General features: G+C 36.4%; 1 protein-coding gene across 7 annotated transcripts in view; it reads left to right on the top strand.

Annotated features, from left to right (window-relative positions):
• Csmd3 (CUB and Sushi multiple domains 3) overlaps positions 1-14129 on the top strand; it is a 1124273-nt gene that overhangs the window by 838648 nt on the left and 271496 nt on the right. For all 7 annotated transcript variants that reach the window (XM_045143269.1, XM_045143267.1, XM_045143265.1 and 4 more), the window contains one exon: positions 8660-8851. In XM_045143269.1, coding sequence (XP_044999204.1) covers positions 8660-8851 — 192 coding nt within the window. The remainder of the gene's footprint in view (positions 1-8659; positions 8852-14129) is intronic.

Here is a 14129-nt window from a genome sequence, read left to right as displayed (position 1 = left end):
AACAACTCTTATTCTGTGCTCCCCTGCAGAAGTGAGGTAACAGTGTGCTTGGCCAAGCTCAACTGTTTTACAAGGATCTAGAGATTTTAACTGTGGTAGCCTTGAGTCTCTCAGACCCTCATTCTGGAGCAGGAAACCCACAGCTGCTGAGCCATCTCTCCAGCTCACACACACAAAACTTTGAGAATATGCGCCATAAGCTTAACACATTTTGTGGACATAGAATTTAGCATAGGTAGTCTCCTGAAAACCAAAACAAAATTCTAAAGGTTACCATCAATATTTCATTATTCATTTATTTTTCTTCTTCAAATATATTGCATATTTCTCATGATGTCAGTTATTTCCAAGGCTAACAACCTAATTGTAAATATTTTGTGATACAATTTTAATGATATATTATAAGTCTATTTCTGGATAGAGGAACTAGGTGAATGTTACTGACCAAATTCACTTGAATATTTTTTTAAAAAAGTGCCTATCTCATTTCCTCTGATATTCTCATTAATGGGTCTGTTGATAATTGTACTCAAATATTATCTCCAAAAATAACTGATATGTGGAGTAAATATTTGAAAACTGAATTTAAATTTATGCTAATTCTAATTTTTCTTATTATAGATACAATTTCTACCTTCTAAAAATGTCTTAATAAGGGATATTATACTATAGATTGAAAAGGGGAAGGAGTTGAGTGGGTTAGGGTTACGATAAGTAGATGAGAGTCCAGGGCGACATTAGATTCAGTTCTGAATTCAGACAATCTTGAGTTGAAATCTTGGTTATGCTCTTTTTAGTTGTGAACACAATTAACACAGCTCATTTCATCTCCTGAAGCTTACCTCTAAAATGAGGACCTAATCACGTTTGTTAAACAGGGTTTGTTGTAAGACCTTTGTTAAACTAGAATCCTGCTAGAAGAGGTACTAGAATACTGTACCTTTTCAACGTTAGGTTTTGCTTCATTTGAATGATTGGTAAAATAATATTGAAATGACTATCTTTCAACTCTAATAATGACTGAAGTTATTGCTTCACAACACAACTTTTTTTTTGTACATTTATTTTGATTCCTTTTCTTTTTATTAGTTTTCTATTATACAAGTACAGGCAATTTGCTACCACTATTAGGCTTGTCCGTGACCTACCCCTTCCCCATTGGCCCCTCCTTATTGATGTATATGGGTCATGCATTTTGGAGTTACCCACAGCTTTTGGTATGATAAATGTCTCTGCATATCATGACCCAACATGTGGTTCTGACATTCATTCTGCCCCCTCTTCCACAAAATTTCCCTGAGCCATGTTGGGTTCATTTTTGGTCTGCTTTAGTAATGAGGTGTTGGGGGCCTCTGAGGCTCTGGCTCTCTGATTTGGTAGGAGTTGATTTTTCTCTGTGTTGGTCTCCTTACCCTTTGTGCTGGTATCCGGTTCACAGGAAAACATCACCCTTGCTTGTTTCGCTAATTGTCCTTAGTTTCAGCGGGGCCCTTTTGAGGTATGATGGGGCGCTCTCTCCTTAGGATCTACATCTATCTGAAAAAGAGAACCAGATTCTCCAACAGAGAGTAAGTTAGCACCAGGACAAATGAGATAGCCCTTACTTTCTTTATAGACAGTTTAATAGGTGTAGGCCCTCTTGTAGCCCATGATTGATGGTAGCTTGATATTGGAGAGTGGTCTTATGTTTGGATATGGTTCTGACTTGTTTCCTTCCCAGCTCCATACCACTGAGGGGATCAGCTAGCCGAATCAAGAGCAGTTGGTTCCCCACCATGGCTGTGTGCCACTATTGCACTTGTGTGGGCATCACAACAGGTTATTTGCTGCTAAGTAGGTTGGACCATGAGTTGCTTGGACAGATATTGGTCATTTCCCCCAGTCTCCCATGTAGCAACTTCTGGCACTAGACATGCTTACTATCTGGGGCCTGACTCTCTCCTGGCTTCCAGCCATGCCATTCCATTTTATGTGCCAGCTGCATATGTTGTCTTCAGCAATAGAGTCTTACCACTAACCTTTGGTGGGTCATCAAGTACTCTGAAAGAAATCTGTCATTCTTTTAGAAAACCTTGTAGGTTCCTCTGATAAAAAGCTGGCTGTTGGTGATAGCCCCATGATGGTACTGGGAGTTACAAGTCAGTGCCCCCTAAGAAAATGAGGAAATAAGGTAACTAATATATAGGAGTTAGAGAGGAGAGAGAGAGAGGGAGAGGAAGGGAGGGAAGATGTAGAAGATTTAGGTTACACTTGATCCTACCCTCTCCAGTGTTTTGTGGTTCAGGTGTTTCCTGTGAGGGCTTGGTGAAGGTTCAGCCATTTGGTCTGCCTTATAGAAAGTAGAATTTTATGGTACCATTGCCATTTGGGTCTAGATTAGTGTTTCCCACCCCTTCGATGCCCTCCCCTCCCTCCCCATCCTTCCTAGTGTGTAGTCCATGAGTTGCTTGCTGGTTATGTAAGATATCTTGGGTAGATTCAGGTTAGGTGCTGTAGATGAGTGAGACTATGTGGTGATGTTTTTTTTTCTTTCTTTCTGTATTTGGGTAAGTTCACTGAGAATGATCTGTTCCAGGTTCAACTATTTTTTTTTTCAAATTTCTTTGTGTCATTTATTCGTACTGCTGTATAGAATTCCATTGTGTAGATATACCACATCTTAGTTATCCATTCTTCTAGTGATGGACATCTGGGTTGATTGCAGCTCTTAGCTATTATGAATTGAGCCACTACAAACATGGTTGAGCAAATCTCTCTGGCTTGTGGTTTGAAGGTTTTAGGGTAGACGCCCAGTAAGGGAATGACTGGGTCTGTTGGTATATCTATAGTCAGCTTTTTCAGGAGTCTCCATATTTCTTTCCAAAGTGGCTGTATCATCCTACATTCCCACCAACAGTGGGTAAGTGTTCCTGCTTCTCCACATCCTCACCAGCATTTATTTTCATTTGATTTTTTGATGTTTGCTATCCTTATTTGGGTAATGTGGAATCTCATAGTTGTTTTAATTTGCATTTCTCTGATGATTAGGGATGATGAACATTTTCTTAAGTGTGTGTTTGCCATTAGTATTTCTTCTTCTGTGAACTTCTTGTTCATCTCTTTGCCCCATTTTGTGAGTCAGGTGTTTGACTTCTCACTGTTTAGATTTTTGTGTTCTTTGTAGATTCTAGAGATTAGGCCTCTATCAGTTGAATAACCCGCAAATATTTTCTCCCATTCTGGGGGTAATCTATTGGCTTTGGTTATTGTATGCTTGTCTGTAATGAAACTCTTCAGTTTCATATGATCCTATTGGTTGAGTGACTGTTTAAGATCGTGTGCTGCTGGGGTTTTGTTCAGGAAGTCTTTTTCCATTTCTATATCATGGAAGGTACTTCCTATATTTTCTTCCAGTAGTATTTGAGTTTCTAGTCTTATATTGAGGTCTTTGATCCATTTGGATTTGAGTGTAGTTCCTGGTGAAATGTGTGGTTCAAGTTTCAGTTTCCTGCATGTAGTTATCCAGTTTGTCCAGCACCGTTTGTTGAAGACCCTGTCTTTTTTCCAGCCTATACTGTTCAGGCCTTTGTCAAGTATCAAGTAGCTATAGTTGCTTGACCCAAAGCCCAGGTCCTCAAGTCTATTCCATTGGTCTATTCTCCTGTTTTTATGCCAGTACCATGCTCTTTTTATTACAATCGCTTTGTAATATAGCTTTAGATCAGGTATGGTGATGCCACCAGAGGTATTTCTTTTGCAGAGGATATGTTTGGATATACGAGGCCTTCTGCCTTTCCATATGAAATTTGACATCATTTTTTCCTATCTCTGTGAAGAAGACTGTAGGGATTTTAATTGGAATTGCGTTAAGTCTATATATTGCCTTTGGTAGGATTGTCATCTTCACAATGTTAATTCTGCCTTCCCAGGAGCTCGGGAGGTCTTTCCATTTTCTCAAGTCCTCCTCAATTTATTTTTTGCATGTTTTTATGTTTTCATTGTATAGAGCTTTTACTTCCTTGGTTAACGTTATTCCAAGGTATTTTATTTTTTGTTGTTGTTGCTATTGAAAATGGGACTATGTCCATTATTTCTTTCTCTGTATCTTTGTCATTTGCATATAGAAATGCTACTGATTTTTGTGCATTGATTTTTGTATCCTGCTATTTTGCTATAGGAGTTAATCACCTTCAGGAGTTTTGGGATGGAGTCTCTCGGGTCTCTTACATGTACAATCATGTCATCAGCGAATAGAGCTAACTTAACTTCTTCCTTTCCAAATTGTATCCCTTTTATTTCCTTCTCCTGTCTTATTGCTTGAGCTAGGACTTCCAGTACTATATTGAAAAGCAGGGGTGAGAGAGGACAACCCTGTCTTGTTCCTGATCTTAATGGGAATTCCTCCAGTCTCTCCATTATGTATTATTTGGGTCTTCGGAGCTTTGTATATTGCCTTTATTATGTGAAGATATGTACCAACTATGCCAATTCTCTCCAATGTTTTGATCATGAAGTGATGTTGTATCTTGTCAAAGGCCTTTTCTGCATGTATTGAAATGATCCTGTGGTTTTTATGTTTAACCTTGTTTATGTGGTGTATTACATTGACAGATTTCCATATGTTGAACCACCCTTGTGTTCCTGGGATGAATCCCTCTTGGTCAAGGTGGATGATGATTTTGATGTGTTGCTGGATTCGGTTTGCAAGGATTTTGTTTAGGATCTTTGCATCTAAGTTCATTAGGGAAATAGGCCGGTAGCTTTCTTTTCTTGTGGCATCTTTGCCTGGTTTTGGAATTAGGGTGATACTGGCTTCATAAAAGGAGTTGGTAGCTTTCCCTGTTCTTAAATTGTGTGGCACAGTTTAAGGAAGATTGGTTTGAATTCTTCCATGAAGGTTTGATAAAATTCAGCTGAGAAGCCATCTGGGCCTGGACTCTTCCTTTTGGGGAGTTTTTTTTTTTAATTACTTTTTCAATCTCCATGAGTGTGCTGGGGTCATTGAAGTGATTAATCTGTTCTGAGTTTAGCTTTGATAGATGGTATGCATCCAGGAATTTATCCATCTCCTCCACGTTATCCAGTTTTGTGGAATAGAGGTTTTTGAAATAAGTCCTGATGATTCTCCCAATTTCACATATGTCTGTTGTGATCGCTCCTTTTTCATTTTTGAATTTTGTTAATTTGAAGCCTCTCCTTTTTTTTTTTTTTTTTTTTTTTGCTTGATCAAATTGGCCAGGGGTTTGTCAACTTTGTTTATTTTTTTTCAAAGAACCAGTTCTTTGTTTTGTCAATTGTCCTAATTGTTTCCCTGGTTTCCAATTCATTAATTTCTGAAAAGAATGTATAGTCTGTAGATTTGGGGTGGAAAGTTCTGTAGATGTCTGTTAGGTGTATTTGATCTATGGTTTTGTTGAGCTCTCTTTCTTCCCTGTTGAGTTTCTGTTTGGATGATCTGTCTATTACTGATAATGGTGTATTGAAGTCCCCAGATATGGTGGTGTTGGTGGTTATTTCTATTTTATTGTCAGGTAGGTTTTGTTTTATGAACTGTGGTGTCCCTGTGTTTGGTGCATACAGATTTATGATTGTAATATCCTCTTGATGGATCGTTCCTTTGATAAGTAAGAAGTGGCCTTCTTTGTCTTCTTTTATTATTTTTTGTTTGAAGTCTATTTTATCCAATATTAATGTAGCTACACCTGCTTGTTTCTTATTCCCATTTGCTTGGAATATTGTACGTCCTAATATCAGAATCATTGGAATACCAGAAGGAGAATAATTTCAGACCAAAGGAATGGAGAATTTATTTAACAAAATAATTGAAGAAAACTTTCCCGGTCTCTTAAAAGAAAGGCCCATCAAGATACAAGAAGCCAACAGAACTCCAAACTGACTGGATCAAAGGAGAAACTCCCCAAGACATATTATCATTAGGACTCTAAACACTGACACCAAAGAGAAAATCCTAAAAGCAGCTAGGGAAAAAAAGCACACCACTTTCAAAGGTAACCCCATCAGAATTACTTCAGACTTCTCAGTGGAAACTCTGAAAGCTAGAGGGGCCTGGAATGAAACACTCCAAAATCTAAGAACCATGACTTCCAACCCAAGCTACTCTACCCTGCAAAAGTATCCCTCATAATAGATGGTGAAAGAAAAACTTTCCATGACAAAACTCAGCTTTACAAATATATGAACACAAAGCCAAACCTACAGAGAGTATTTCAGGAAATTCTCCACAGAGAAGAAACAAATAACCAAAATCAAATGCCTACAACAAGCAGATCACAATAACCAATCTCAGAGTAGGCACTAAAAACATCAAAGCCCATGAAATCACCAACACACATATACCATCACAATATGGCAGGGATCAAATCAAATCTCACAGTCATTATCCTAAATATTAATGGCCTTAATTCACCCATCAAGAGACACAAGCTAACAGGACAGATCAAAAAATTAGACCCCTCAATCTGTTGCCTTCAAGAAACCCACCTCACCACTAAAGACAGACACATCCTCAGGGTGAAAGGGTGGAAAACAATGCAACTTTTTACTTTAAAATATAAACATATCAACTATACATTTCCTCTTTTGTTATTACTACTGTTTTTGATGTGGTATCAGATTCAATATTGTGCTGTAGTTTTCAGCTTTTAATTTGTCTATGTCCTTGTGACCCCCATACAACTAGACTCCGCACATTTCAATGCCACACAAAGCTTCTGTGTTTAATTTGTTATGTGCATGCAATAGGTAGATAAGCAACAATATACTTGCCAAATCACTAAATTGGCTGCTATACTGGGAAATGACCCTTACGTATAAAACTCTTGATCTATCTACCTATGTATGTGTCTATCTGCATACCAAGGCATTCACCTGCCTACTCATCCGTATCTAGGAACATAGACAAAATTTATCAGTAGAATATAAAATTGATGCCTGTCTGCCTCTATTTGTGCCTGAAATCTCTTCATCCAGTTATTTACAATGATAAGACCTTGCAGGTCTACAGCACAGTATCACAAGTTAGCATTTGACACTGTTGTAATTTACCAGACACACTTAGATTTTACTAGTTTTGCAAGCATGTGAGTACATAGTGTGACAGTATTAGCTCTATGTTAATTTCTGTGACTACCACCAGATGCAAGACTCAAAACAACTACACCAGAAGAACGACTCACATCTAACCAGTTACTTCCCACCATCGCTACATGCATACAAACCTTGGGAACTAGTCAGTTTTCTACTGTTACAACATTTTTTTTCACTGAAGGAACACTACATACAATAATCAAACAGTATATACTTTAGGTAAATGTTTTTCATATAGGACAATCTCTTGGACATTCAATTTGTATATGTAGGTCATTCTAAATGATGACTATCATTCCACAGATTCCCTACAGTGTAACCATTTTCTTGGGGGAACAAATGCCCACTGGTATAGCTTCTGGGTTGTAACATATTTCTTATTCATCTTGTTTTCGGTGTCCTTCCTTGAAGCAGAATCTCTGATTCAATTCAGAGCTGCTGTATTTGTTTAGACTATCTAACCAATGAGACCCATTGGTTCTTTTTTTTTTTCTTTTCTTTTCTTTTTTTTTTTTTTTAAGAAATCTATCCAGTCAAGTTACTTATTATTATTATTATTATTATTATTATTATTATTATTATTTTATTTGAGAGCGACAGACAGAGAGAAAGGCAGATAGAGAGAGCAGGGGAGAATGGGCGTGCAAAAGAACTCCAGATGCGTGCGTCCCCTTGTGTATCTGGCTAACGAGTGTCCTAGGAATCGAGCCTTGAACCAGTTTCCTTAGGCTTCACAGGCAAGCGCTTAACCGCTAAGCCATCTCTCTATCCCCCATTGGTTCTTTTTTCTCCACTTTCCTTAGATTAGGTGTACAGGCTTGAATGATAATGCCCATCTTCTTATGTGGTTTCAGTCAATCAAACTCAGGAGGAATTAGACCCTCTTAGGCACCTCATACTTTTTCACAGCAAGTGCTGTAACTCAGTGAGCCATCTCTCTGAGTCGATGTTTACATAAATACATATATATTCTAAACATAAGTCTTAATGTGCTGTCTCCTCCTAATTCTTTGTTCCAGTATGTAACCTTTTTTTAAACCTTTTAAAGAGATTTTAACAAAGAAATGATTTTCGGACAGTTCAGTCAGTACTTGGTGACTAGGTTGTGATATCACTTCTTGAAATAAATCGAGACACAGATTATTCAACAAATATAAATCGTTTATTGTGCAATTATTTTCAAACTGACTCATACATTTTTTAAAATAATTTTTGTCATTTTTATTTCTTTATTTGAGAGTGACAGAGAGAGAGGGAGAGAAAGAGACAGATAGAAAGGGAATGGGCGCGCCAGGGCTTCCAGCCACTGCAAACGAACTCCAGACGCGTGCGCCCCCTTGTGCATCTGGCTAACGTGGTTCCTGGGGAACCGAGCCTCGAACCGGGGTCCTTAGGCTTCACAGGCAAGCGCTTAACCGCTAAGCCATCTCTCCAGCCCTGACTCATACATTTTTAAAGTTAGTTTTCTAAAAACACGTGGACACATGGAATGTTCTGAATTTTTCACTTTAGAGTTTGTGGCTATGAGACTGATTTTAATAATATTTAAAGTTTTACTTCTGTCCTTGGTTAGGTTCAGTTGCCACTGCCTGTCGTGATCCAGGAGTCCCGATGAATGGGACGCGAAATGGGGATGGAAGAGAGCCTGGAGACACTGTTGTTTTCCAGTGTGACCCTGGATATGAACTTCAAGGACGGGAAAGAATAACCTGCATTCAGGTAGAAAATCGGTACTTCTGGCAGCCCAGCCCACCAGTCTGTATAGGTATGATAAAAGTATAATTAAAATTTTACCTAAGTACAAAACAATTATTATAAACTGCTAAAATGATATTTAGTATTGTATTCTAGAAAATGATTTTGTGTGTGTGTGTGATTCTTACATTCCTAAGCTTCTAAGACCTTCTAAGGGTTCCATGAGTTTCCAAAATTTATGCAAAACTGTAAAGGATCATAAGGATTTTGATAGGGTAGGGTCTATAATGTCATTATATTCTGAATGGTTGTAATGACTAAATAGACCATATCAATAGTAACTTACAAGAAAGAAAATTTGGAGCTAGAGAGGTTGCTTAGTAGTTAAGGTCCATGCCTAAGAAACATAAGGGCCCAGGTTTGGTTCTCCAGTACCCACATAAACCAGATGCACATGGTGGTGCATGCATCTGGAGTTTATTTACAGTGGCTAGAGACTCTAGTGTGCCCATTCCATCTCTCCCTCTGTCCTCTCTCCTTCCCTCCCTCTTTTCTTCCCTCATTTCATTCTACTTGCAAATAAAAATATTTAAACCAAATAATAAAAAATAAATAAAAGTAAAACACATAAGCTGGGAGCCATGGCACATGCCTATAATCCCAGCACTTGAGAGACAGAGGTAGGACAGTCACTGTGAGTTCAAGGCCACCCTGAAAATACATAGTGAATTCCAGGTCAATCTGGGTTAGAGCAAGACCCTAATTCAAAAAAAAAAAAAAAAAAAAAAAAAAAAAACACCAGTGAATAACTAATAATAAGTAAATAAATAAATAAACTTTTAAGAAAATTATAAATAAAAAGAAAGAAAATATTATCAGAATCTTTGTTTGAATGCCACAGTTTGGACTTTTCTGTCAATTCAAGTATATCATAAGAATATTAGCTTTTATGTGTATGCTCTAAGTGTGGGCCATGCTTTCACTTAAGTGAGCGGATTTTTCCTATTCTGTTCTTAAATTGTTTAATAAAACTTGAAAATTATGGTATGTATTATTTTAGAACTACAGTTGAGAAAGAGCTTGAGGAATTTACCACATTTTCATAATGATATTATAAAAACTACACTATTAGATTAGTTTAATCTTAAACAGTTTTAGGTGTTAATGTGGATGATATCTTTAATTTACAGTGTAATTTAACTTACTGAACTATGTTCGTTTCTTCTCAAAATTTTGATTGATACATTCACTCTTAATGCACTGTAGGCAACTTCAGACACAATTGGGTATGTATCTCATTATTTTATTTTAAAGTGTTTAGTGTCTGCAAATTTAGCAAGGGCTAAAAAAATGGTACTTTATTTTTCTTTTAATTTTACTCAGCTAACCAATATATTTTCAATACTGTTTTATAGTTTTTTGTTTTGAGAAAAACATGGAAGATAGAAAAAGTGTTCAAGACCTCATTCCAAAGTAAACTCTAGCACTCATTTAATCTGTTTTACTGCAGGTTTCAGTGTCACACACAAAGATTGTGACATTGCACTCATTAGTCATGTACACACCCCACTCTCCAAGACACTGTTCTAAGTGCTGGGAATTAAGCAGTTAATGGACATCCCTGTTCTTACCAATCATCTACCTATCAGTGAACTAAAAACTAAAACAAATCCCATTTTTGTATCACACCTTATATATATGTATATATGTATATATATGTATGTATGTATGTATGTATGTATGTATGTATGAGCTTTTACAAACCCCATATTCGCAGAAATATTCAAGGGCTTAAACTATCCAGGTGGTAGATAAATAGCTATAGTTCTGTTCTTTAGAAAACGAGGCCAATGGCAGTTATCCCACACCTAAATCTACAAATGATAATAGCATGTCTTGTGCCCATTCACATGTAGCCATAACTCCCTTTAGACCTTATTTTGTTTTACAGCTATGTTTTCTTCATCATTGAAAATTTTAGTCATCAAACATCACTTAATTTATGTATATTATGGCTATATATGTAAAAGCAAGGGGAAAATCTTTAAGTTTTTTTTTTTTTTTTTTTTTTAACTGAAAGCAACGGAAAAATTTTAAGCATGTTTTGGGTTTTCCCTATTCTTATTTGCAACATGGCTGAAATAAAAAAAAAAAAAATCCAATTGGGCTGGAGAGATGGCTTAGTGGTTAGGCATTTGCCTGTGAAGCCAAAGGAACCCAGTTCAAGGCTCAATTCCCCAGGACCCACATTAGCCAGATGCACAAGGGGCCACACACATCTATAGTTCATTTGCAGTGGCTGGAGGCTCTGGCGCTCACATTCTCTCTACCTCTCTATCTGCCTTTTTCTTTCTCTGTCTGTCACTCTCAAATAAATAAATAAAAATAACAAAAAATATTTAAAATTCCAATTAAATTGAAACTCCATATTCTAATTGATTACAATTTGGATTCTTTGGTTTTTTTTTTTTTTTTTGGTTTTCAAGGTAGGGTCTCACTCTAGCCCAGGCTGAGCTGGAATTCGCTATGTAGTCTCAGGATGCCCTTGAACTCAGGGTGACTCTTCTACCTCTGCCTCCCTAGTGCTGAGACTAAATGTATGAGCCACCATACCTGGACCTTAATTGATTAAAATTTGAATTCATCTCATAAAGATAAGCTTTGTTTATAAAGAAGGGTAAAACATAACAGAATTCATATATGTCCTCTTGACTTTTTGTTAGTCTCATACCCATCTTCTTAGAATTACCAGGAGGTTTAGATTGTATTCCATATTTGTATGCCAAATCCTAAAATGTTGAACATATTCAAATTCAAATTATAGAAAAAAAATTTAAAAATTCAAAAGTTCAGAGAATTCTGTGATAGACAGTTATACAGTTTCCTTTATACATTATAATGTGCTTTAGATAGCAAGGCTTATTTCCAGGGTATTTGGGGGGTGGTAAATTTGAGAATAAAAGTGTACTTAAATGAAATGGATTGTCAAAGGTTTTTGTATAGATTAGGGTTTGTATATAATTTTTTTGGAAGAAAAAGATAGATTCAGAAGATATGCATTAGAGCATCTCTGAGGAAGAAAATAACTTTTAAAAAATGATAGTGAAAAATTGCTAAGGCTGCAGAAAGCTTGACCTCTGAAACTGATAAGAAAGAACTCCATGATTGGAAATACTATGCCAAAGATTAAACCCTGAACTTTTCTGAAACTCTGTAAGTCTGTGTCTCAGCCTCGGGAGCATAAAGCATTTTACTTGCATATGGAAGTAGTCAGCTTCATAACAAGTGCAAAAAAGAAGGACAACATCTTCAGAGATTTAATAGAATTCATTCCAACAAAACTGAGAGTGTGAAGATTACTTTGACATTGCCAGAGGGAAAGTAGTAGCACACAATATGGGGGTAAATAACAAAGACATCAGAGTGGGTGCGCTACTGAGAAAGACAGTAGACATGAATAAAATTGAATAGGGTGGGAATTAAGAAGATTGTAAAATAGATCCATACTTGATTCCCATGTAACTGCCTCACAAGAGACTACACTCATAACAGATAATTTATGCCAGAATCTTAAGGAAACTAACTGAATTTAATTTGTGGATGTCTTGGGCTTTCACTGTGTATACTTCAAAATTTGAAGAGTAAAAGCAGGAATTCATTTCTAAATATTTATAGTAGTATAATTGAAAACAATTTTGTTTATTCATTGCTTGTTGAAGATTTGCAAAGGTCAGAGATACTTGCTGAGTTAGTGGCTTTTGTACATTATAAAACAGAACCATAACAATGAAACATGCAAGGAAACATTGATCATTTCAAATATATAGTAAATCATAGGATGTACATGCAAATGCATGCTTATGGATCTATATAAACAACGAATAAAAAAAGGTGAAACAAAATTGCTCCCATATATATAATCCTCCTTCCTCAGCAGCTGAAAAGATGACAAAGATTATTTTGTTATCATCTAAGTCTTTTATGAATGACATTTACATATTTATGTTTGCCATTACATATTGTTTCACATATTTTCCATATGATATATGCTTTTGGGTCTTTTGTTTGTTTGTTTGTTTTATGAGGTAGGGTCTCACTCTAGCACAGGGTTACCTAGAATTCACTCTATAGTCTCAAGTGGCCTGGACCTCACAGTGATCCTCCTACTTCTGCCTCCTGAGGGCTGGCATTAAAGATGTGCACCAATGTACCAGGCTGCTGTATGGTTTTAAAAACACAAGCTGAGCTATTATTTTCATTAAAACATACAATTACATGTTAGATTACAAATTCATTCATGCAATTGCCTTCATTACAATATCCATTGTCACTAGCAATTCAACATACATTTATAGAATATGCTGCATTTGCTCAATTCCATGCATGCAGCAACATGTAAGAAAGGATCTTTAGTTTACAGGTGAGTGGTGAGTGTTGACATACAAATCAAATATTTCCATACGTTGTGGCAAAGGAGGGAGCTGGTGGTTGAAGCTGCTTGCTTGCAAAATCTGCTGATCTGGGTTCAATATCACAGCATCTATTCAAAGGTAGATGTGGCAAATGTCTTGAGTATTTGTTATAGCACCCCTATCTATACACACACACTTGTAAGTAAATAAAAAATTATAAAATGCTATGGCAAAGGAAGTAATTGTTTATCTGGGTATGCTATGTGAATCAGAGTATGTTGAGGATAGCTGACATAGAGCCCAGCCCAGAAAAAATAACAAAAGATTTATACGAGATAAAAAAAATCAAAACAAAATAAATTGCATGAGCAAAGGAAGTATAAGGGTCTGAAAGGATTTTCATAGTATCTGAGTATAATTTATATAGAGAGAATGGTGCTTGATGAGTCTGAAAAGTGTGTAGAAGTCAGGCTACCAATATTGCTTGAAGTTGGAATATTATATTTACATTTTTTTGTAATATTTTTATTTCTTCTTCTTTTTTTTTTAAATTTCTTTGGGATAGAGTGGGTAAGTTAATGTTGGCATGTCAGTCCTCTTGGCCACTCCAAATTAACTCCACATGTATGTACCACTTGGTTAAATCTGGCTTTATGTAGGTACTGGGGAATCAAACCCAGAGTATTGGGCTTTACAAGTGCCTTTACCTGCTAAGCCATCTCCCCATTCCAGTTGTATTTAAGGTTTATGAAGCAACTACATAATTTTCTTCATGGTTATGGCATGCCATGATTTTTTCACTGGGATAACAAATTGGTAGAAAATAGAATACACTAGAAGAAGTTCTTGTAATAATTCTAGAGAAAGATAATCCTTCCAGGTCAAGAAATTTGATATTAAGGAAGGAAAGGGGAAAATGGAAAATGTTTATGAGGC

The sequence above is a fragment of the Jaculus jaculus genome, chromosome 2 (assembly GCF_020740685.1).
Source record: "Jaculus jaculus isolate mJacJac1 chromosome 2, mJacJac1.mat.Y.cur, whole genome shotgun sequence".
NCBI classification, from domain to species: domain Eukaryota; kingdom Metazoa; phylum Chordata; class Mammalia; order Rodentia; family Dipodidae; genus Jaculus; species Jaculus jaculus.
This window is presented reverse-complemented; position numbering and strand designations above follow the sequence as displayed.